We start from the raw sequence: 26,240 nt of genomic DNA on the forward strand, positions 1-26,240 counted from the left end.
CGCTTAACGTCACCCAGCTGTCGTTTGCTAAGGGGGAACCATTTGTTGCAATGAGATCAAAGTTTTTGCATGATGTTCATTGCTATGAGAGATATTGTAGGAGTACTCATAAGTCTGACCCAGTGTCAACTACAAATTTCAGCTTGGTGGCTTTATCTGGCACTACTAGACATTACAGTTGTTGGTAGAGTTTCCGTTGTTGGCAGGCTCCCCCTTCACCCAAAACTGGCTGCCACTCGTGTTTCTCATACAGGAACTTAGTGATCTGCATTGGCATGGCCTGCCTCTGAAGCAGATATGGTAGAAACATTTGGCCTAGTTTATCATGGGCAAAGATTGTGCACTGCTACATCTACAAGGAGTGGTGTGTTCGTTTTCCTGTCGGCTGTGGGTAGGCTACTCAGCCTTTAAGTGCTGTAAGAGCTGCAGTGTGGTGTGTGAGTTCATTTGGTCGTGAGGTTAAGTTTTCTGTAGTCTGCTTATGACAAATCACGCATGATAAGCATCCGTAGAATTGCAACATCTGAAATTTTGTCCACAGTTTTGCAAGTTATTTCAACTCCCATTCATTTATCATTCGCAGTTAACTCCAAAGCATTTCTGGCATGCATGACATACATATGGAGCCTAAGAATTCCTTGCACACTTCCGAATCTGCCAACAGATGAAGTTGGTGCAGGAGATGTAATGATTTTCTGTTTTCCCAACTACTACTCACACAGCAATTCTGCAACCATTTCGTGTGTGTGTGTGTGTGTGTGTGTGTGTGTGTGTGTGTGTGTGTGTGTGAGAGAGAGAGAGAGAGAGAGAGAGAGAGAGAGAGAGAGAGAGAAATAGTCCCTGTATTATCTCTTCTTCCAGCTGCTCACATCAGTGCAGTCAAGGGATCCCCACCACGTGGCATTCTTCACTCTGCCTCTCCTCCTCTGCTGGGGCGAATCTACCGTCCTCTGCCATCTGCCATACCAGGTTGTCCCACGATTTTTTTACTCCATAATGAGGGACCCCCCCCCCCCTTATTTGTAATTGCGTGGCCCTCCTCACAGTATTTTGTGCTGGGTTGCCCCCATCTTGTGGCTCTTTGCACTATATATGCCCTCCCACCTTTCTTGTCCCGGGTGTCAGGTGATGACCCTTGCGTTGTTATGTCCATCGTAGGTTTTTCCTTCCAGATTTAAGTACTTGAATTTTCTTTCGAAATTGGAGTCCCTTTGTTAGCGTTGGTGTCGGTTTGGGATGCCTTCAGTCTTTGTTCCACACTGGCCAGGTTTGCTTCCTTCCTTTCCCTACATTAATATCTGGTCTTTAGTGTCATTTTATCTCCCCTTTTCTTGTGTGTTCTTCCCCTGGTGTTGTCCCCATTATGTTGGGATCATGGTGTGGGGATCGGTATAGGTCGGCAGTGCTTCAGGCGTGTAGTGCTTTTGCAGCGCCCCGACTGTTGCTACCCCCCCCCCCCCCCCCATTCTTTACGCTTTTTGTCACCCCGATGTTTCTTTTGCCTTTTTGTATGGCCATTTTGCTTTTCTGATGACTGGACAGTGCTGTTTGTGTTGTTTCTCCCTTAATTTTTGCCACCTTCGATCATGGGGTCGATGACCTTGCTGTCTGGTTCTCCCCCACCCCAACCAACCAACCATCCATCCAACCAGTCTATCACTAAGACAATGTGACATATCACACATCTCTTAATGTACATGAATGATTCGAGGAGCACCAGGATGTGTTTGTTTATTGTACTCCCCTGGCCTTCAAACTACCCAGATTTAAGCTCAATCAAGAATCTGTGGGACCACATTGATCAGGCTGTTCGTGCCATAAATCCTCGACTGAGAAATCTAGAACAGCTGCTCACAGCATTGGAGTTGGCATGGCTCTACATTGCTGTTGGTACCTTCCAGAACCTCACTGACAGTTTTCCTGCATGTCTCGCAGCAGTCCACACTACAAAAGGTGGCTAGTCAGGCTTTTGAGAGGTGGTTGCTTTTTGGGAATATGTTTATTCTCGGATGAGATGACCTTTCGTATATCAGGAATGGTTAATCGGCAGGATTTTCAGATTTGGGCCTCCCAACATCCACATGCTATCATGAAGATGTTCAATGATAGCCCTCAGCTGAATGTCTGGTGTGGGCTAATGCACAACAGGATTGTTGGACTGTTCTTCTTTGCAGAAAACACAGTAAATGGGTCAGCGTATCTAGACATGTTGGAGTAGTTTGTATTCCCTCGGATACAAGACTTGTAACCCAACATCATCTTTTAACAAACTATGACCACTGAAATAAGTAGCATAATTACTTCATTGTTCTGTTTCTTGTGCAGGTTGTAATTCAAATTATGTCCTTTCATCAATTTATACAGGCTATGGACCTATGGTACAAGAAGTTAATATCTTCTTTATTACTGCCATCATCGCTTACTTTCCTCTCGAAATAGTAACACTCATCAATTTGCTTTTAGTATAACATTCTGAGTGTCACCTGATTTAATTCAACTGCATTTCATTACCCTTGTTTTATTTGTATTGGTGTTGATTTTCCATCCTATTTTAAAGACAAAATCCACTCCATTAATTGATGTTCAGAGTCATTTGCTGTCTCTGACACAACTGCAATGTCATGGCAAAGTTCAGTGTTTATATTTCTTCTTTCAGAACTTAAATTCTCTTTGCATATTTCTGCTTGGTTTTGTTTACTACTTTTTTAATGCACAGATTGAACAAAATGCCTATTCATGTCCTTGAACTCCTAGTACTGCAGTTTGGTTTCTGTACAAGTTGTAAATAACCTTTTACTTCCTGTATTATAGCCCTGTTGTGCTCAAAATTTCAGAGAGTGTATTTCAGTCATCGTCAAAAGCTTTCTCTAAACATGCGAATGCTGTAAATATATGTTTCTCTTGATTCACTCTATCTTCTAAGATAAGTCATAGGGACATGAATTCCCTCATATGTGCTACATTTTTCGGGAACCAAAATTGATCTTCCGCCAAGTCATCATCTACCAACCTTCACACCTTTTTGAACTCTGAGTGAGTGTATATCATGTGTTTCATGTATCTTGTTGAGCAAATGGAATAGTTCTGTCCTGGTTGGTTCTCTCAAGCATCTCAATAACTCTGAGGGAGCGTCATCCCCCTTGGTGTCTTGGTTCAACTTAAATCTTTCATTGCTCTGTCAAATTCTTCTCACATCATCAAATCTGCCATCTTATCATCATCGCCTTCTTCCCTTTCCATAATATTATCTGCTAAGTTTTTTCATTGATTTAATGCTTTAATATATTTCTTTCTGAGTTCTTGATATTCATACAATTGCTTCTCTTTTTCCCAAAGATTTCTTTAATTTTTCTACATGTGGCTTGTATCTTTCCCATAATTGCAGATGATTCCATAGTATAACTGCACTTCTCCCGAAGCTGTTCTTGCTTCATCATTGTGCACTTTCTATCAGTCTCATTATTTAAATGTGTGTAGTTCTTGTTGCTTGCTTCACTTGCTAAATATGTATATCTTCTCCTTTCTTTAATTAACTTCAATGTATCTCCTAATATATACTAAGATAGTATCTGTTCTTTCGGACAGGTCCGAAAGAACAGATACCATCTTTGTGTGTGTGTGTGTGTGTGTGTGTGTGTGTGTGTGTGTGTGTGTGTATGATATCAATATAATAGAGGGAAACATTCCACGCGGGAAAAATATATTTAAAAACAAAGATGATGTGACTTACCATACGAAAGTGCTGGCAGGTCGATAGAAACACAAACAGACGCATACATACACACAAAATTCAAGCTTTCGCAACAAACTGTTGCCTCATCAGGAAAGAGGGAAGGAGAGGGAAAGACGAAAGGAAGTGGGTTTTAAGGGAGAGGGTAAGGAGTCATTCCAATCCCGGGAGTGGAAAGACTTACCTTAGGGGGAAAAAAGGACGGGTATACACTCGCACACACACACACACACACACACACACACACACACACATATCCATCCACACATATACAGACACAAGCAGACATATTTAAAGACAAAGAGTTTGGGCAGAGATGTCAGTCGAGGCGGAAGTGCAGAGGCAAAGATGATGTTGAATGACAGGTGAGGTATGAGTGGCGGCGACTTGAAATTAGCAGAGATTGAGGCCTGGTGGGTAACGGGAAGAGAGGATATATTGAAGAGCAAGTTCCCATCTCCGGAGTTCGGATAGGTTGGTGTTGGTGGGAAGTATCCAGATAACCCGGACGGTGTAACACTGTGCCAAGATGTGCTGGCCGTGCACCAAGGCATGTTTAGCCACAGGGTGATCCTCATTACCAACAAACACTGTCTGCCTGTGTCCATTCATGCGAATGGACAGTTTGTTGCTGGTCATTCCCACATAGAATGCATCACAGTGTAGGCAGGTCAGTTGGTAAATCACGTGGGTGCTTTCACATGTGGCTCTGCCTTTGATCGTGTACACCTTCCGGGTTACAGGACTGGAGTAGGTGGTGGTAGGAGGGTGCATGGGATAAGTTTTACACCGGGGGTGGTTACAAGGATAGGAGCCAGAGGGTAGGGAAGGTGGTTTGCGGATTTCATAGGGATGAACTAACAGGTTACGAAGGTTAGGTGGACGGCGGAAAGACACTCTTGGTGGAGTGGGGAGGATTTCATGAAGGATGGATCGCATTTCAGGGCAGGATTTGAGGAAGTCGTATCCCTGCTGGAGAGCCACATTCAGAGTCTGGTCCCGTCCCGGAAAGTATCCTGTCACAAGTGGGGTACTTTTGTGGTATATATAGGCTCACCGGCCACTTGACCATCTTCTTCTTCTGTGTGAATGCACAAACAGTGCCCGAACTCTTACGGGGATAAGCAACGCGCCGCGAGTAATTAGTATAATGGGCGGGGGCACTACGAATGAAGTGCGGGACAATACGTTGAGAATGTGGGTTTCGCAGGAGGCATGCCAGAGGTAAATCCCTGCAGTCGCGGTATCCTCTGTGTCCTCAGTGACTCAGATGGATAGAGCATCTGCCATGTAAGCAGGAAATCCCGGGTTCGAGTCCCAGTCGGGACACATATTTTCATCTGTCCCCGTTACGTATGTCAACACCTGTAAGCAGCTAAGGGTGTTTATTTCACTCTAATATCTCCTAATAGTTGAGGCATTGAGTCGTCATAAGGTATATAAACAAGACTTTCGGATTAATCCCTCTTCAGAATTGTAGAGTACACACACAAACTTTTGCAGCTACATCACCCCAGGGGTGTGTGTGTGTGTGTGTGTGTGTGTGTGTGTGTGTGTGTGTTAGCTGGACTTGAGTTGTTCTTGGGTAGCTGTCAGCCCACAAATCCAAAGGTTCACTCTTTTCTCAAAACCTTGTCATATGGGATTATTGTTTTTCCTTTTTCTTTTTCTCTCACACTTATTCAGATCTGGCAGTGGTTCTTGTATGTGAAAAATATAAAACTATACTCTGAATTGTTCTGAAATTAAAGTGTTAGCCACATTATGGTGGACTGTGAGAATTTGACAATATTTTGTCACACACCTCTAAGAACATTGTTTTTACCTCATAATTAACTCTGTGGAAGAGTTTATCCACCCCACAGTTCCTAAATAGGTGCCTTATCTTGTCATCTAATAATCGTATTTTCCATTTTTTTTTTTTCTTTCACGTGTCACCTGAAAAAACACCCACCATTTCCAGTAGGATGGTGCCTAGTTATGCATTGTGGAGTTTCAGTGCGATTTTCAGGTCGATGACCACTTTAATTTGTTTGTTATATCAAAGTGTGCTGTTTAGATAATAATTTTTTTGAAATGGAAGTTGATTAATTTTTAAAAGAAATTTTATTTATTCATAGATGTGAAAACAATTTAGTATACAGGGTGGCCCAGGAGGAATGGGGTATGAAAGGAGTGATCATTCAAAGTAAAAAAAAGTCCAGTAAACATGAGCTTTAAAATGAATACCTTAAGATCTGCCAGGTGTGTGAGAAAAGTAATGAGATCATTTTTTTATGTACTGAAGTTTTTAGTTACCAGTATTTATTTATTATTTTCAAACAACAACATTGTCTTCTTCAAAGTAGTTCCCTTTGGCAGCTATACTCCGGTGGAGTTGGTGTTCCCAGCTTGCTGCTTCTTGCAGAGATGCATTAGGGGCTTACCATCACATAAAATTGGAGCCTAATGATTAATGATCTCCAGTGTCCTGATAATTAATTATCTACATTTAAGCAGTATAAAAAGTGTACAAGAAACCACTGAATACTGGCAATTGGTTATTTCATCACAATAGATAGGTGAATCACAAAATGAGGTAGATAACCTAATTGTTTATTCAGAAGCTGTATAAATATCTGAGAAGATAATTTACCTGTCTGAACACAATATAACCCCAGGGACAGATAAAGTAAGTATAAGTGTGAATGATAACATTTTACCACACTGGCTGTTATTATGAAGTAAAATTATCATTTATTTTGTTTCCATTACTGTCGAGTGATTTCCAAATGTACACGTAAGTACAACCAATCATAATGGCCAACTCGGGTCAGTTCAAGAACTCGCCAATTGACACATGTTGTAATATAATCATGAAAGGTGGGTCACATTATCAGGCAAGACATCACAATAAATGTGTCTGGTCTTATTTTTACACCCCACTTTTCACATGCAAATTGATGAATGAGAAAATATATAGTGTGTAAATACTTTAGGAATAAATGAGACCACTCACCGAAAATCGGAAGTGTTGAGTTGTTGTTAGGCACACACAAAAGAAAGGAAAATTGCTAGCTTTCAGAGTTGACTAACAGTGCCAATATTATTTGGTAGTAAGTGGACTGGTTGTGGTGGGGGTTATATCTGGTGGGTTGGACAGAGGGAGGAAGAGGCAGGAAGCAGGGAGGAGGATTGGGGGTGGGTGGTTAACAGCTTGGAAGGAGGTGGCTGGTTTGCTGGCTAGGAATGTGGTTGGGAATGGTGGCACATATATGGGCTGGCATGATTGTAGCAGTCAATGGGAAGCGGCACGCATTAAAGGTGACGTGGGGACATGAATTGGGAGGGGGTGACAGGATGGAGGAAGGGGAACTGTTGGGTGGAGGGTGTGGAGACAGTAGGTTCCCCGAGTTTGAAGCCAGGATGATTACAGGAGTGGAGGATAGATTGTAAGGACAATTCCAGTCTGCATAATTCAGAGAAACTGGTGGTGAAGAGAAGGATCAAAATGGCTCATATTGTGAAGCAGCTATTAAAATTAAGCATGTTGTGCCACAGAGTGCTCAACTGTGTTCTTGCCAACAGTTTGGCAGTGGCCATTCTTCCTGATGGACAGGTCTTTGGTAGTCATACCAACATAAAATGCTGTGCAGTGTTTGTAGCAGAGTTAGTACATGACAGCTGCTTTCACAGGTGGCGCGGCCTTTGCAGCATATTTCTCTCAACAAGATAACGCTTGTCCACATACTGCTGCTGTAACCCAACATGCTGTACAGTGTGCCGACATGTTGCCTTGGCCTGCACCATTGCCAGAACTGTCTCCAATTGAGCACGTATGAGACACCTTCAGATGGCATCATCAGTGTCATCCACAACCAGTATTAATCATCCCTGTAGTGGTGAACCATGTGCAAAAGCCATGGAACACCATCCCCAAACTTACATCCAGCACCTGTATGACAGTACATGCATGTTTGCAAGCTTGCATTCAATGTTCTGGCAGTTACACCGGTTATTAATGTACCAGAACTTCACATTTGCAATGGCTTTTCTCGTGCCTACATTAAACTGTGAACTTACAATGATAATTGCTTAAATATGTTACCTAGACAGATGTATTTCAAAAATTTCATTATTCTACATTAATTATTTCTTTATATTGCGATTTGTTTTCATCAGTTTAGTTGGTAAGGTGTACAATGAATGAGGAGGCAGATTTGGAGTCTGAAGGACATTGGGAGAGATAGTTTTCAATACTGACAAGGCCATAGGCATGAGGGATGTTGCTGTTTAGAGAGGTTGCATTAACAGCAACAAGTAGGGATCCATGCGGTAAAGGGGTGGGGATGGTGGAAAATTGGTGAAGGAAGTGATTCGTATCTTTGAGGTGGGAGGCTAGGTTTCAGGATACTGGTTGGAGGTGATGGTCAATAAGGGATTTAATAGGAAATTCTTTCAGTGAGAGCACAATAGGGGATTGTTGGGTTTGTAGATTTTGGGGATCATGTAGAAGGTGGATTTGCAGGGTGTTGCTGGGATGAGGAGAGGTGTGGACAGAGGTGAGAGGTTCTGAGAAGGACCTATGGGTTTTAGTATGGATCGGAAGTTATGTTGGACTTCTGGGATGCGATCATTCTGGCCAAGCTTGTACATGGAAGATTCATATAGTTGGCAGAGGCCTTCTGTCAGGTAGTCGCTATGTCTCATCACAACAGTGTAGACCCTTTGTCTACAGGGAGGATGATTAGGTCTGGATCTGTTTTCAGGTTGTGTATGGCTGTCTTTCATTCTGCCAAAAGGTTAGTGTTTGTAGGAAGAAACCCATGGAAGAATGGTGAGACCAAGTTAAAGGTAAGGAATTCCTCGAAACTGACTAGGGGTGGTTTGCTGGATGGGTGGGAGGTTTACAGTTAAATAGTGGTATGAACTGGGAGATGCAAGGTTCAGTGTTGGGATTATGTTGACTTTGGTCAGAGGAGTTGGTGGAAGAGAAGTGTTTCCACTGTAGGGCTTGGGAGAAGGAAAGTAGGTCTTTGACAAGTCAAGCATGATTGAATTTTGGGGTGAGGCTGAAGGTTAGGCCTTTGGATAGAACTGAAACTTCTCTGAGACTGAGGTTTTTGGTGGAGATGATAGCAACCTTATTTTTGGTTAGCTTGGGTTGTGGGTTTTGTGAGGTGTTGGGAGTGACTTTTGTATGATGTGGTATATTGAAGAGGTCACCCAGCCTACACAACATCCTAGTCCATTCCTATGCTACCCGCTCTCCCAACTACTGACTGCAAGTCCTGCCCAATCCACCCACCCGTCACCTCCTACTCCTTCCTCTGGAATGCTGTTTCATAAATGGCAGCACAAGAAGTTGAATCACCAGACAGGCATACAAATTTGCAATCAGGGTGCATCAGATAACTGCAAGAGTGCTTGTGCTGTCGTACAAAATTCACTCCAGACCATAACTCGTACTGCAGACAGGTTGGTTGCAGGTGCTCACATGGCCGCCTCCTAACCAACAGATGGACATCACTGACACCAAGGTAGAACTGGCTGTCATCATAAAATAGAACAATGAGCTCTTGCTCAGTGCCACTGAAGTCACAAACGTTGGTGGTCTGGGTCAGTGGAATGCATGCTACAGGACATCGGGTTCAGAGCTGTCCTTGCAGTAACCAATTTTTAATACTTTGTTGTGTCACTGTGGTGCTAACTGCTGCTCGAATTGCTGCTGCAGACACAATATAATCTGCTACAGCCATACGTTCAACATGACAATCTTCCCTCTTGATAGTGCCTCGTGGCCATCTGGAGCCCAGCGTTCTTGTGAACATACCTTTCCGTGATGACCACTGCCAGCAGTCGTGTACAGAGGCTACATTCCTGTCAAGTCTTTCTGCAATATCACTAAAGGGACATCCAGCTTCTCCTAGCCTTATTACATGACCTCATTCAGTCTTTGTGAGCTGCTGATAATGACACCTTCATTGCCTTAAAGACGTGCAACCAACTTCGACTCACTATGTCCTGTCCCCAAGGTAACTAAAGCTCATGACCATTACAGTGTGTATTTAAAGCAAGCTTGATTTGCATCCTCATAGTGGCACTACTCTTATGTTACTGGTACGAAATCTGAATAGACGTGATCTTTCTTTCAGATGTAGAAACATGCCTACCAACCTTCGTTTGTTTCGTGCATCTTCTTGTTGGCGGTGGGATTTTTTTCTTTTTGTCAGTGTATATTCTGACCCAGAACTACTTTTCCTTTGAAGGGAAGGTTTACAAACAAATCTGCATCACAGCCATGGACACACACATGGGACCATTCTATGCCAACCTGTTTATGGGCCATCTATAGGAAACCTTCCTAGCCTCCCAAAACTCCCAACCCCCAGTCTGGTTCAAATTCATTGATGATATCTCCATGATCTGGACTCTGGGCCAAAACACCCCATCCACATTCCTTCACACCCTCAACACCTTTTCTTCCATCTGCTTCATCTGGTCCTCCTCCTACCCAACACGCCAACTTTCTGGATGTTGATTTCCATCTTTCTGATGGCACCATCCACAACTCTGTCCACACTAAATCCACTAAACATCAACAATACCTGCATTTCAACAGCTGCCATCCCTCCCACCCCAAAAATTCCTCCCATACAGCTTAGCAACCCATGGACAGTCACCCCCAGTCCCTCTCCCTGCCTCCCAACTCCCTCTACCTCTAGCTGTACCTACCCGAAACTACACCTACGACAGCTGTCCACCAGCTGCAAAATAGCATTGGCACTGTTAGTATAGTTGGCACCATGTAGGGGGTTAGGTGTGTGTGTGTGTGTGTGTGTAATTAATTTACTCTGCTCGTCAAAGGATAACTCTGAAAGTAGCAAGTTTCTTTCTTCTATGTGTGCGTATTGACAATTCAATGCTTCTGCTTTTTGGTGAGTGATCTCCTTCAATGCTAAAGTATTTACATTCTACAAGAACTTTCCTATACCAAAATATAGTGTGTACTCTCCCAATACAAATGTAAATAGAAGACAGTGGGGGGAGGGGAGAGAGAGAGAGAGAGAGAGAGAGAGAGAGAGAGAGAGAGAGATTGAGTACATGTGTGTGTGTTTAAGAGCATATTGTAACTGTTAACTGTGGTTAACATTTTCATGGTATTCCTATTTTGTAGGTATTATTTCCCAACCTACGAAAATGACAATTTCCTCTGCAATCTCGATGCTGATGAAGGTATTACTAAGAAAATGTAAGTACAGACTGTAAGGATATCAGAATATATTATATTTATGTAGTATAATTTATCTCTGTGTTATTTCACCTTTCTGTTTAGCTTTTATTGCCAGTTTTATTATGTATTTTATGTTATGGCCTTCATTGGACCACTCTGGTCAGTCGTACAAAGCATTATGAGAGTAGTTGTTGTTATTCAACAATACAGTTCTGTTCAATAATAATTCAATAATGCAATGGTTATACAAAGGATTATTTATTATTATATAATGAATTTTTGCTCTTCTTCATTATTTTGGATTTTTTTTTTTCCTTCTGTTGTTCGAGATTACCCCTGTCTGTCTTGTTTTTTAGGTCATCTACTGTAATTTGGAGTTGTTCCCTTATATCTTCCTATTTCTGTAATCCATTTAACATTACTCATACTATTCCACAATTATCCCATTATTCTCTTACTAATCCTGTTTTATGATGTTCTGACAAGATGTCCAAAGAATGATATGCATTTCTTCCTGATCATGCTCATTACTGGTTCTATTTCTTTTTATAGTATTTCATTTGAAACTATACTTCAAGCCCATTTACTTGATATTTTTTTATTTGTGTATATCATAATTATTCTTCTTTCTGTTTTAAGTATTCTGTCAGTTTCAGCTGTATTAGTTGTTTTGAAGTCGGTTACAATTGCATGTGCTATATGTGATTGTATAATTGTTTTATAAAGTTTTAATGTTACAGCTGTCAATTGGCTTTTTTGCTGTTTGTGACTTTTGTTCTATTTTGCCATGTCGGCTTTCAGTTAGGTTGTATCTTACAATTTCAGTAAGATATTTAAATTTATCAACAAGTCTGATTTCCTGTATTTCTGTTCCAATTTTGTTTGCTAGTGATGGATGAGTTACCATAATATTTGTTTCTTCAAATGATATTCTAAGGCCAAGTTTTTGTGCTATTTCTTGTAGGGATTTAACTGAATTGTTGAACATTATTGGCTAGGAGAGCAAGATCAGCAGCAAATCCCAAACAGTTTAAATTTATATCATTTTTGTAGCTTCCAGTTAGTACGTTCTTTGGGTTATCCTTGCACCATTCTCTCATCATATATTCCAATACCCAGTTGAATAGTGATGGTGATAAGCTGTCACCCTGATTCAAGTCTATTTTTATGAGGAATGGTTCATAAATTTCTCATCTGAACTAGACTTTTGATTTGGTGTTGGTTAGAGTAAGTTCTATTAGTTTTGAATGAAGTCCCAGATTCCTTAGAATTTTTAATATTGAAGGTCTGTGGAGAGAAACATATGTCTTCTTATTGTCGATATATGATCTGTAAGTACTTTAGAATGTACCTTCAGGGCATTCAAACACCTCTTTGTACTCATTGTTGTATTTCTCTTAAAATGCTGTGTGTCTTAATGTGGTATACTTCTCATGATTCATTTGAATGCATAAAAATATATGTATAAATACTGCCATACTCCGATTACTGTCATACTAAGAACCTACGAGGATGGGCTGAAAAGTAATTCTTCCGAATTGTTAATGTGAAACCTCTTAAAGCTTTTTAAATAAAACCAACATTATTAACATTCTAAATCTTTATTCTCCATGCCTATATATTTGCAGCCCTATGGCGCTAGAGGGTTCTGAATTGTAGCTTGTAACGTGCACGTTTGTAACATAGTACTATGTCTGTGCATGAGTAACAGTGTACCATAATGGAGTTTTGAATTTGAAGAGTTTTTCCACGTATGGCGCACCCTCTCCTTTAGCATGACAATGCCAGACCACACACAAGCGCTGCGACATTTGCAACAATCTGACGCCGTGGGTTCGCTGCCATCGTCATTCTCCATACAGTCCTGACTTGGCTCCACCTGATTTTCAGATGTTTCCAGAACTTCAAGAACACCATCAAGGACTTAACTTTGATACTAGTAAATTGATGCATGCAGAGGTGGTGATGTGGATTTGTCAAAAAAATTGTACAGTCTACAGTAACGTCATTGACAAACTGGTCTCCCATAGGGAGAAATGTGTTCATCGCCTGGAGGACTATGTTGAGAAACAAATGTGTAGACATGAAGAATAAAGATGTAGGCTGTTATTAGCATTTGTTTTATTTAAAGTTTTATTACTAAGCTAAAATATTTTCAACTTTCTCTGAGTGGGTACATTTTGCACCCGCTGTGTCTTTTTTTAGAGTTTCAGACGTATTTTATGTTGTAAATTATATTCTAAACTTTATTATGAGCACAAGATACATTCTGTCATAGTTTTGGATGTTAGTTGTGTTGCGTTGTTGTGGTCTTCAGTCCTGAGACTGGTTTGATGCAGTTAGTTACCAAGTAAAAATACATTAAGTTACATTTTTATTCGGATTTGTTCCAAGTAAAGTATTTTAAAATCAGAATTTGATTTGAATGTTACGAGGTGCATTCAAGTTCTAAGGCTTCTGATTTTTTTTCTCCGGACTGGAAAGAGATAGAAACATGCGCATTGTTTTAAAATGAGGCCGCGTTCATTGTCAATATGTCCCGGAGATGGCAGCACCGTACGGCAGATGGAATTTTACCGCCAGCGGCGAGAATGAGAACTGTTTTAAATACTTAAAATGGCGACGTTTTCCTTACCTGAACAGCGTGCAATCATTCGTTTTCTGAATTTGCGTGGTGTGAAACCAATTGAAATTCATCGACAGTTGAAGGAGACGTGGTGATGGAGTTATGGATGCGTCGAAAGTGCGTTCGTGGGTGCGACAGTTTAATGAAGGCAGAACATCGTGTGACAACAAACCGAAGCAACCTCGGGCTCGCACAAGCCGGTGTGACGACATGATCGAGAAAGTGGAGAGAATTGTTTTGGGGGATCGCCGAGTGACTGTTGAACAGATTGCCTCCAGAGTTGGCATTTCTGTGGGTTCTGTGCACACAATCCTGCATGACGACCTGAAAATGCAAAAAGTGTCATCCAGGTGGGTGCCACGAATGCTGACGGACGACCACATGGCTGCCCGTGCGGCATGTTGCCAAGCAATGTTGACGCGCAATGACAGCATGAATGGGACTTTCTTTTCGTCGGTTGTGACAATGGATGAGACGTGGATGCCATTTTTCAATCCAGAAACAAAGCGCCAGTCAGCTCAATGGAAGCACACAGATTCACCGCCACCAAAAAAATTTCGGGTAACCGCCAGTGCTGAAAAAATGATGGTGTCCATGTTCTGGGACAGCGAGGGCATAATCCTTACCCATTGTGTTCCAAAGGGCACTACGGTAACAGGTGCATCCTACGAAAATGTTTTGAAGAACAAATTCCTTCCTGCAACAAAAACGTCCGGGAAGGGCTGCGCATGTGCTGTTTCACCAAGACAACACACCCGCACATCGAGCTAACGTTATGCAACAGTTTCTTCGTGATAACAACTTTGAAGTGATTCTTCATGCTCCCTACTCACCTGACCTGGCTCCTAGTGACTTTTGGCTTTTTCCAACAATGAAAGACACTCTCCGTGGCCGCACATTCACCAGCCGTGCTGCTATTGCCTCAGCGATTTTCCGGTGGTCAAAACAGACTCCTAAAGAAGCCTTCGCTGCTGCCATGGAATCATGGCATCAGTGTTGTGAAAAATGTGTACGTCTGCAGGGCGATTACGTCAAGAAGTAACGCCAGTTTCATCGATTTCGGGTGAGTAGTTAATTAGAAAAAAAATCGGAGGCCTTAGAACTTGAATGCACCTCGTACAGTGTGATGTTAGTCTATTTGTTTTTGCTGCCCAAGAGAAAATTTAATTGAAAATGGCAACAATCAGTTAGAACAGCTTTTGCCAACAACATGAGTTACCTTATCAGCGTGATCATGGGAAATCCATTCATTACATTTGTCACATTTCCAGTCTGTCTTCCTGTCTTTTCTTGATTTACATAGAAAGCATTTTCAGCATCGTCTTCATTCGATTTTTTCTGCTGTTCGGACTTGTTGAGTTTTTGTACATACCTCCTTCAAATTCATCGCTCTGAGGATGCGTGCTCAATTTCTTTCCATTTTATGCTCTTTGTTCATGAGTTTTCACCATTTCTTCTCCCAAAGCAAGCAGTAAGAGACACTAGAGATATATCTTCTTTTTCTGCCACATTAGGTTTTTTGTCATCCAAAGCATGAAACCATTCACACAGACATCATCAATCAAATTTAAGAAGTGTTTTATAGGGTGTTGTGTTGTTTATCTTGAGCATGTATATTCTGTGACTAACTTGCCCAGCACATCACCACCTCTTTTGGCAGCATTGTAATGTATGATGATTTCTGGCTTGAAGTCACTTACTTTGTTAGTGCATGATTTCATCACGATGTTGGGATGAGAGAAGTATTACTGCTCTATTCTTTGCTAGCACATAAGACACCAACATTAGTTCATTGGTAAAACTGAAGATGGAAGAGTGTATCACCCTTTGTGTGTTACTCAAAAATAATTCTGGAATCTCTGGCTTATTATGTCGCATTGTGCCGACCAGTGTCATATTCTCTGTGAGAAGGAACTGTGCTAGCTCACAGCTAGTAAAAGAATTATCAGTAGTGATCCCTTGCTTGTGCCATACAAATTACTGACCAGAGCTGTGACTACATGGAAACACTGTTCCTTTTCTCTTTCCCCATTATTTCTTCCAGTATATACCTGCATATGGTGTGCATATAAAGTTTGGGTGTCTGGTGCAACCCAGACTTTCGTTCCATATTTTCCTGATTTTGTTTTCATCAACACAAGAAATTGGCATCTTCCCCAAAATGCAACCAACTGTTTGTCTACAGCAACATAATGATTGGATGCATAAGCCATGTGAAATCTGCTGATTACACCATCAAAATTTTTTCTAATTTGGCATAATTTGTCTGATGTTCTACATCCATGTCTTATGGTTTTATCATCAAGACAAAGGGCACACAAAATTTGAACAAATTTGTCTCTTCCCATTGTTGCAGTAAAATCTGTCCTTGAAAATATAGGGTTTTTGATCCATAACTTTACTACCGATTCTTCCTTCTTTCTCAGAACACCTGCAAGAATACGCAGTCCAATAAATGCTAGCAATTCTTTTGAAGCAATATCATTCCATGAATTTGAGACTTTAGGAGCTCCTTCAGAATTAGAGTGCAGAAAAATTTCTTTCAAAAGGAAACCATTTAAAATTATTTGTGTGGAGCTGTTATTGTGTTGCTTGTCAACAATCAATTGAATGTAACAGTTATTTTTAAATGATCAGGTTTACGAACAGTGTAACTAGAACAAGCAAAACTTTAAATAAAAATTAACTTCAACAAACACCAAGTGGGTACAGATTGGTCTCCTGTACATTTTTACTGCATATATCCTGGAGATAGGCAAAATAATGTGAACAGTGAGATAGATAAGGCATGTTTCACGCTAGACTGTGCGTGTTCAGTATGGATTAGGCATCAGTGCAGTTTGTTTTCAAGTAGTGCACACTTCGTATATGCGTTCAGAGGCTGAAGTCGACATGAAATGAAAGATCTAACAGAGTTCCAAAGAGGGCAGATTGTGGGCGCCCGATTAGCTGGAGCATCAGTAACCAAGACAGCCAACTTATTGAATGTTTCAAGAGCAACTGTTTCAATGGTCATGACAACCTACGCAAAACATGGAAAGACATAATCATGTAAATGTAACAGTGGGCGCAAATGACAGCGATCGTCATAAGTTAATATGAATTGTGTAAAAACAACACAAAACTACGGTGGTTAAAGTGACTGCAGAGATCAATAGCCATCTTCGAGACCTCGTATCTATCGACACTGTCTGCCAAGAAATCCATAAAGTGAATATTCATGGATGAGCTGCTATACCGAAACCATTAGTGATGACAACCACCAATGCAAAGAAGCATAAAACATGGTGTTAAGGAGCATAAATCCTGGACAGTTGATCGGTGGAAACACATTGTATGGTTTGATGAGTCAACATTTTTGTTATTTCCTACAGAGCGCCAAAAGAAGCCCGCAATCCTGACTGCTTGATTCCAGTGGTTAAGCCTGGAGGTGGAAGTGTGATGGTGTGGGCAGCCATGTCATGGTATTCTGCTGGTCCCATCATTCCTCTCAAAGGCCATGTTACAGCCAATGATTATGAGAACATTTTAGGTGATCAGGTGCATCCCATGATTCTAATGTTATTCCCCAACAATGATGCCATATTTCAGGACAATAATGCAACCTTTCACATAGCCAGGACAGTACAATCTGGTATGAGGAGCATGCAACTGAACTTCAGTATCTTCCCTGGCCAGCACAGTCCCCAGACTTTAACATTATCGAACCCTTTTGGGCAGTATTGGAGTGCAGACTCAAGCAGATTACTGCCTCCCTCGTCACCACGGGAGTTTGAAGAGGTTCTGATCAAAGAGTGGCATAACATTCCACTGGAGACTATACAATCATTACATGCCAGTAATCCAAGAAGAATCACAGCTGTATTATGGGCAAATGGGTGTCCAACACTTTATTAATTAACCATTCCCAAGTAAGTACAGGCGTTCACATTATTTTGCCTATCCCCTGTATATGTAAATATAAGTTTTATCATATGTATGTAATAACACCACCTTAAATCACATATACACCAACTGATTAAAAGTTTCTTCCAGAGAAATGAATAATAATTAATAAAATACATGACCTGAGAACAATATGTCCCCACTTGATAAATCAACGTTTAAAAAGTTACAAGAGTTTTTAAATAAAAAATTTACAGGCTGCATAACTTTTCAGCACATCCTCGTATTACTGATCTCTGCCACAGGTAATTCCAGACGGAGTTATATCTGTTGGTACTCTTCTAAGTTTAGTTTCCCATTTTACATTTCAGTATGTAATTTTCATTGTATCTGTTCTTGTAGAATGTGACTGGCACGCACTGTTGCTATGGAATAAATTTCTTCTTTCTGATTTGGAAATAGAAACATGCTATCACCTTTTTAATTTGATGTGACATTAATGCTTATTACACTTTTTTCCATGAAATATACTGCAGATGCTCAAATAACACTGTATATCTGAAGTGTTTGTGGCACATAATGTGTATCATTTTCCTTAAGGATTAAATAGCTGTATGTTCTTGAAGTAAGGGGTAATCACATTTCCCTCTGTATAATCCAGTATGATCTCCTTTGTTTTATATCATTATTGGAGACCTGGAAAAGCAGCAACTATTTTCTGCAAAATTCATATCTGTGTTTGGTGAAATTTGCATTTGATTTTTGTTTGCTTGTAAATGATTAGAGGTACAAATTTAAAAGGTTGTCAAGCAACATGCATGAAGACGAAGACTTAGTGCTTTGAAAGAGACCATTAAAAATAGTGGTGGTAGGGTAGTTTTTGACTGGAATTTTTGCTTTTGAAAAACCTTCAACGTTTATTTTTCAAAATCATCTTTGCTTATGTTGTTCTGGCTCTATTTAAGCATTTAACAAATGATTATTCCAGTCAATAAAATGCTCCTGCTTCTCAACAGAAACAGGTGTTATTTGACATTTTCCTTTTCCCCACCCAACTCTATTATTATATAATCTACAGAATATTTATTTCAACATTTTGTGGGCATTCATAGCCGTGCAACTCCTACATTACAATGCTACAGATTGAACTAACAAGGTACTAAGTGTAAAAGTAGAACTGAAAGTGACTACTCGCATCTCTGGGGAAGAATTTCAGCATGTTTGAAATATGTTGACAGGTTTTGTTTTCCTGCCGCTATAGTGCAGGGTGCAGACAATATAAACTGGTAGTCAGCCACAAGTATGAACAAACTATAATTTAGACAATCAGAGGGGTGAGGAGCTGTGTGGGGAAAGAAGCCCATCCTCCCTCTCACAGGACAGCTAGCCTCCACCCATGTCCCCCTGCGGGTTCGGGGGTAAGAATAGGCCCGCAGTATTCCTGCCTGTCATAAGAGGCGACTAAAAGGAGTCTCAAACGTTTTGGCCTTCTGTGATGGTCCCCTCTTGGGTTTGACCTCCTTTTTTTTTCCAAATTTCCGTTGTTAGTGCGTGCTATTTGGGGAAGGATGCCTTACGTGGTGTTTTCTTGCATGTTCCTTATTGTCGTGTGGCGGGATTTACACCCAACGTCTTTTGGGTTGCCTCCTTCTCGTCTTGTGCGCAATCCCCTTCTTAGCGCCCACGACAACTGTGGACCCTTTCAACACCTAAAATCCAGCACGGTAGCCAGTCCGTTGTGGTGGGGTTGTCATGTACCCTCTTGGTGGTAGCCCCCTGACCACGCAGGGATCGCACTGCAGATGCCAGAGCTGTTTCCTCCCCATGCATGCCAAGGAGTATGTGCCCATCTTGTCTGGGGCACAGGGACTCCGGGCAACGGGATATCGGCCAGATACCCGTTGCTTTGGCTGGGTGGCGCCCTTGGGGAGAGCCCTCATTCAGAGTAGGTGGCATCTGGGCGGATGTGGCGCAATGAAGCGCAATAAATCACACCAAGCTGGTGGTCGCACGGCCACCAGCATCTCTAAGCGAGGCAGAGTAGACTTTGATGCTGCGCAATATGACCCTCAGTCGTTCCCCTCGTTGGCTGCGCCATGGGAGGGACGTAGATGTAGTGCCAAGCAGGAGCCTTATGTACCACAATACCTTGTCTGCAGCAGGACTGATGGTGACTCCTTTCTTATGACGAAGCCTCTGTTTTTTGTGGAACACCTGGAGGATAAGTTTGGGGAAGTGGCGGGGTTGTCTAAAATGAGGAATGGGTCCATCCTCCTCAAGACGTCTTCCCCAGCCCAGTCACGAGCATTGCTCTTGTGTGATAAGCTGGGTGACATCCCTGTTACCGTCACTCCCCACAGTAGCTTAAATATGGTCCAGGAGATTATTTACCATCGTGACCTCTTGTTACAATCCGATGACGAGCTGAGAGCCGACTTAGAACGACGTGGAGTGCATTTTGTCCGTCGTGTACATCGAGGACCCAAGACTAACAGGGTGGCCACCGGTGCCTTTATCTTGGCCTTTGAGGGTGATGTCTTGCCCGAGAAGGTCAAGGTAATGGTTTACCGTTGTGACGTCAAGCCCTACATCCCTCCCCCCAATGTGGTGCTTCCAGTGCTGGAAGTTTGGGCACATGTCCTCCCGTTGCCCATCCAGCGCCACATGTCGAGATTGCGGACGCCCCTCTCATCCCAATTCTCCATGTGCGCCTCCGCCTGTATGTGTCAACTGTGGGGAGCACCACTCTCCATGCTCGCCGGATTGCCCCGTTCATCATAAGGAGCGGAAGATAATGGAATTTAAGACCCTGGACCGGCTTACTTATCGAGATGCAAAACTGAAATTTGAAAGGTTGTATCCTGCTTCCCTTCGAACATCTTATGCTGCAGCCATGTCATCGTCGCCCTCGCGAGCGACGGTTGTCACCACCTCTGTGCCGCCTTCAGTGGGCCCTCGGGGCCGTGCCTCTCTGTCTGCCCCCCTCTTGTCTGGGGGCACGCCTTCCTCTGTTGCCCCCTTAGCCGTTGGGGGCAAACCCTCTTCTGTCGCTCCCCCCACGCTTACTTCGGGAGTGACATCTGCTCAAAAACCGGGGGGCTCGATCCCTCCCCCTCCTTCTCCACCGGAGTTGCCTCTGCCGGTTCCTCTCTCGCGGAAGGGGTCCCTCGGGGCTCTCCCTTCCTCCGTTTCTTCTCCTACCCAGCCGGATGTCAGCCAGTGGCTGAAGGTTCCGCCACCTTCTGCATCGTCGTCAGCCTCCGACGCTCCTTCAGAGAAGCTCTCCCAGCCCTCTCACCCTAAGGGCAGATGCGAGAAGAAGGAACGGAATGTGTCCGAGAAGGACATTCCGGCGGTTTCAGTGCCGCCTGCTGTACATAGTCCTGGCTCCGGGGATGAGGTGGAGATCCTCGCCTCTGCCACGGATCTCGCCGTCACGGAACCCTCGGGGGCCTTTCCTATGACCTCAGCTGACTCTCCCCCGGTGGCAGCAGTTGGCTCTGAGGTGCCGTGTGCCTCTTAGTCGCCTTCACGCCCTCCCAGTCCCTTACTGCTTCCATTCTCCAGTGGAATTGCGGCGGTTATTTCCGCCACCTGCCTGAGCTCCGGATGCTTCTGAGTGCTTCCCCTGTTCTCCGCATTGCTCTGCAGGAAACTTGGTTTCCAGCAATGCGGACCCCCGCCCTTCGTGGTTATCAGGGATACTATAAGAACCGTGCTGCCTGTCAACGAGCATCAGGTGGAGTTTGCCTCTTTGTTCACCACTCCGTCTGTAGCTCGCCAGTACACCTTCTGACGCCTTTAGAGGCAGTCGCTGTCAGGGTTGAGCTCTCACCAGCTATTACTGTTTGCTCTGTTTACATTCCTCCGGATGGAGAGCTCCCCCGACATGTCTTGGCTGCGCTGCTGGCTCAGCTCCCGCCACCATTGCTGCTTCTGGGCGATTTCAATGCCCACAACCCTCTATGGGGTGGGACTGTCTCCGATGACCGCGGTCATGCCGTGGAGCAAGTGTTGGCTCAGCTCGACCTTAGCCTCTTGAACACCGGTGCTCCCACGCATTTCAGTGTGGCCCATGGCTCGTTCTCGGCCATCGATCTCTCTCTTTGCAGCCCCGGACTTGTCCCATCCCTCCACTGGAGAGTGCATCCTGACCTGTGTGGTAGTGACCATTTTCCCATCTATTTGTCACTGCCCCAGTGTCATTCTTCTGGGCGCCTGCCCTGCTGGGCTCTCCACAGGGCTGACTGGCCGGCTTTTACTTCCGCTGCAACCATTGAGTCTCCCCCACAGGGTGACATTGACGAGGTGGTCCATGTCTTAACCACGTCAATCATTTCGGCGGCCGAGGCTGCCATCCCCCGCTCTTCTGGACTCCCTCGGAGGATGGCTGTCCCCTGGTGGTCGCCGGAGATTGCTGAGGCTATTCGCGACCGTAGGCGGGCTCTCCAGCGTCATAGGCGGCACCCGTCTCTAGAGGCCCTCATCGCCTTTAAGAGGCTCTGTGCCTTGGCCCGTCGCCTTATTGCACGGCGTAAGCAGGAGTGCTGGGAGAGGTATGTCTCATCTTTGGGCTCCCGTGTCTCCCCCTCGCTCGTGTGGTCCCGGATCCGGCGGGTTTATGGATACCAGACCCCTATGGGTGTCCCTGGGATCTCCTTGGACGGCGCTGTCTGCACGGACGCTGCCGCCATTGCTGAACACCTTGCTGCGCACTTTGCTCAGAGCTCTGCGACTGCCACTTATCCCCCCGCCTTTCGCTCTCTAAAGGAGCGAGCCGAGCAGACGCCATTATCATTCCACACGCGTCGTTCTGAAAAATACAAGACTGCATCCACGCACAGATGCTGAAGCATCTCTCCCAGGACTGCCAGAGACACATCCTCACCATCTTTAACCGCATTTGGAGCGAGGGCGTGTTCCCGTCGCAATGGCGAGAGGGTCTTATTGTCCCCATCTTGAAGCCCGGTGCGGACCCACTGGTGGTGGACAGCTATCGTCCCATTACCCTCACCAACGTTTTGTGCAAATTGCTCAAACGTATGGTGGGGCGGCGTTTGTGTTGGGTCCTTGAGTCGCGCGGTCTCCTCGCTCCATCCCAGGGTGGCTTCCGTTGGGGCCGGTCTGCTGTGGACAATTTGGTGCAGCTGGAATCTGCTATCCGTATGGCCTTTGCCCGATGTCAGCATCTCGTTGCTGTATTTTTTGATCTGCGGAAGGCGTAAGACACCACATGGAGGCATCACATCCTTGCTACGTTGCATGAGTGGGGTCTTCGTGGTCAGCTCCCAGCTTTTCTTCAAACGTTTTTATTGCGCCGCTCTTTCCGGGTGCAAGTGGGTGCTGCCTCTAGTTCATCTTATATACAGGAAAATGGGGTTCCGCAGGGCTCGGTGTTGAGCGTCTCCTTATTTCTAGTGGCCATTAATGGTCTGGCTGCAGCCATGGGGTCGTCGGTGTCTCCTTCTTTGTATGCCGACGACTTCTGCATCTCATTTAGCTCCACGACTACGGGAGTCGCCGAACGCAGGCTGCAAGTAGCCATTCGCAAGGCAGCATCATGGGCTCTGACTCATGGTTTTCAGTTCTCTGCACCCAAGACTCGAGTTATGCATTTCTGCAGGCGTCGGACGGTCCACCCTCATCCTGAACTTTACCTCGACGGCCACCTGCTTGACGTGGTGGACACTTGCCACTTCTTAGGACTCGTCTTTGATGCCCGGCTCACATGGGTTCCTCATATTACTCAGCTGAAGCAAAAGTGCTGGTGGCACCTCAACGCCCTCCGCTGCCTGAGCCACACCTCTTGGGGTGCAGATCGCTGCACGCTGTTGCGATTATACAGAGCCCTTGTGTAGTCCAGGCTTGATTATGGGAGCGTGGCCTATGGGTCTGCATCACCCTCAGTGTTGAAGTTGTTAGACCCCATACACCACTGTGGGGTTCGGCTCGCAACTGGCGCTTTTCGTACGAACCCCATGGATAGTCTACTGGTGGAGGCTGGGGTTCCCCCGCTGCGGATTCGCCGCCATCGACTGCTCGCCGACTATGCTGTCCACGTGCATTGCTCGCCGGGCCATCCCAATCATCACCTGCTTTTCCCTGCCATGGTCCTCCATCTGCCCGAACGGCGACCTAGGTCTGGGCTTTCCATAGCTGTCCGCGTCCAGTCCCTGCTGTCGGAACTGGGGTCATTCCCTCTTCTGCCTCCCTACCGGGTCCATGCACCTACGCCTCCCTGGTGTTTGCCCCGGCTGTCCGTCCGTCTGGACTTGGCACTGGGACCCAAGGACTCGGTTCCGCCTGTGGCCCTCCGTCGCCGTTTTCTTGCGCTCCTCGCCTCCTTTCCGGGCTGTGAGACTGTCTACACTGTTGGTTCCCTGGTTGATGGTCGCACTGCCTACGCTTTTGCTCACGCTGCCCATGTTGAACAGCGCTCCTTGCCAGCTGGCTGCAGTATTTTTACTGCAGAGCTGGTGGCCATATTGCGCGCTCTTGAGCATATGCGTTCCTGCTCAGGTACGTCCATCGTCATCTGCAGTGACTCCTAAGCAGCCTCCAGGCCATCGACCGCTGCTATACCTCTTCTCCTCTGGTGTCCTCTATTCAGGAGCCTGTTTTCGCCATTACCCGCTCTGGTCATTCGGTGGTCTTTGTTTGGACGCCAGGTCACGTTGGCATCCCGGGAAACGAACGTGTCGACAGGCTGGCCAAAGGGACGATCGATGGGCAGCTTTGGAAATCGGCTCGTGATCAGCAGCTGGTGTTGCGCCGTAAGGTGCTTGGGATGTGGACTGCTGAGTGGCGTGGCATGACATCCCCGAATAAACTGCGGGCTGTGAAGGAGACGACCGATGTGTGGCGCTCCTCCCTGCGGGCTTCTCGCAGGGACTCTGTCATCCTGTGTCGGCTGCGCATAGGCCATACCTTCGTGACGCACGGTCATCTTTTGCGTCAGGAGGATCCCCCCTGTGTCGGTGTGGGTTCCGGCTGACGGTTGCCCACATTTTGCTGGAGTGTCCCCGACTGCGCACCCTCCGGCAGTCTTTTAATCTTCCGGGCACTTTGCCTCTGGTTTTATGTGACGATGCCTCCATGGCTGACAATGTTTTACATTTTATCCGTGGCAGCCTTTTCTATGGTTCTATTTAGGGAGGTCCTGCACCTTTCCCTTTCTGTGTCTTTTGTCCTCGAGTCTCTCACTCTTTGTTGCTGTTTTGGTGTGTCGTCGGATGGTTGACTCTTTCCCTTTTCTTTGTTCTTGTGGTCAGTCAACCAGTCTCCGGCCATCTTATTTTCTTCTGTTCCTTTCTGTCTGGTGTTCCTCTGTACTCTTCTTCTCTGTAGTGTTTGTTGCTGCAATTGTGTTCTTTTAGTGCCTGTGGGGAGTCTCCTCCCCCCTTTGGTTTTTACCTGCTTTTCCGATTTTCGGCTCGCCTGTTTTTGGAATGGGGGACTGATGACCTTCGCTGTTTAGTCCCCCTTAAACATCCCGACAACCACCACCACCACCACCTCCACCCATGTTCTATGTTTTTGCGAAAGCAGAACTGACACATAATCATAGTGAAGTGATACCTGATGTTCCTCAAGGGATTGTTATATGCCCTCTGCTGTTTCTAATGCTTTTTCTGATCCATATAAATGACTTAGACAATATGAGCAGTCCTCTTAGATTTCTTGCAAATTATGCTGTCGTTTACCAGTCCAAGAAGTGACATCATAACCTCATCTCAGCTGCTTCAATCTTTCATTCATCTCCTTTTCTTAGGATCCAGTTTCCACTACCATAGTAAGAGCTTGCATACCTATGAATTTATGATTATGAACAACTTAAATTGGAATGATCACATAGGGAATGTTGTGAGGAAAGCAAGGCAAACCAAAGACTGTGTTTTATTGGCAGAATACTTAAAATTTGCAACAGGTCTAATAAAGAGACTCCCTATGCTATGCTTGTCTGTCCTATACTGAAGTACGGTATGGGTACCTTTTCCACTTAGGACTGACAAAGACCATCAAAAAAGTTCAAGGAAGGGCAGCTCATTTTGTTTTAGCATGAAATAGGGTAGAGTGTGTCATGAATATGATACACGAGTTGGGGTGGCATTCTTTTAGTTGCAGTGCGTCTTTTCATGAAATATCAACCATTTTAAAAGTTCTGTATGATTGTGAACCCCAAAAACGAGAAGTAAATGAGGAAGTTCAGGCCCAACCTTAACTGGTACTTTAAGCAACCACAGCTCAAAACAGCTGCCAGCTGAAGCTGCCACATTAAAGTGTCCACATTATACCAATTTGAACTTTAGCTATCAGACAAATGTGTATGTGTTTCTTTGTTGTAAGATGTTAGGTTCAATGGCTGAGTCCTACATTACAATCACACAGTGTGGATCTTATACCAGACCATTGGTGTGGTATCAAAGCATTGAGTGCACTGATATGTTGTAGTGTTTTTGTACATTTTATTTTAGAAACACATTCTTATGCACATTATCTTTCCAGATTGGGCTTTGTCAAATGATGTGTAATATCAGTAATCAAAAACTGGTTACATTTATGATTCTAATATGCAGAAACTGAAGCTATTTCAAATTATCTCATATAAAATAGTTCATCTGGATACAATTTGCTATTAAGTAGCATTTATTACCCTCTGCCACGCACTTCAGAGTACTTTTCTGAGTATGGCTGTAAATGTAATTTTGCATGTTGTGACAAAGTTCACATCTGTATTTGCAGTTATCACAAGTGCAAATATTTCAGGTCCCTAATCATTGTGCTGT

The 26,240-nt window shown here is 44.2% G+C and overlaps 1 protein-coding gene across 2 annotated transcripts in view; it reads left to right on the plus strand.

Annotated features, from left to right (window-relative positions):
* LOC124721807 (zinc finger protein 277) overlaps window positions 1-26,240 on the plus strand; it is a 134,656-nt gene that overhangs the window by 105,842 nt on the left and 2,574 nt on the right. For both annotated transcript variants that reach the window (XM_047246928.1, XM_047246927.1), the window contains exon 8: window positions 10,887-10,961. In XM_047246928.1, coding sequence (XP_047102884.1) covers window positions 10,887-10,961 — 75 coding nt within the window. The remainder of the gene's footprint in view (window positions 1-10,886; window positions 10,962-26,240) is intronic.

Source organism: Schistocerca piceifrons, chromosome X (assembly GCF_021461385.2).
Source record: "Schistocerca piceifrons isolate TAMUIC-IGC-003096 chromosome X, iqSchPice1.1, whole genome shotgun sequence".
Taxonomy (NCBI): domain Eukaryota; kingdom Metazoa; phylum Arthropoda; class Insecta; order Orthoptera; family Acrididae; genus Schistocerca; species Schistocerca piceifrons.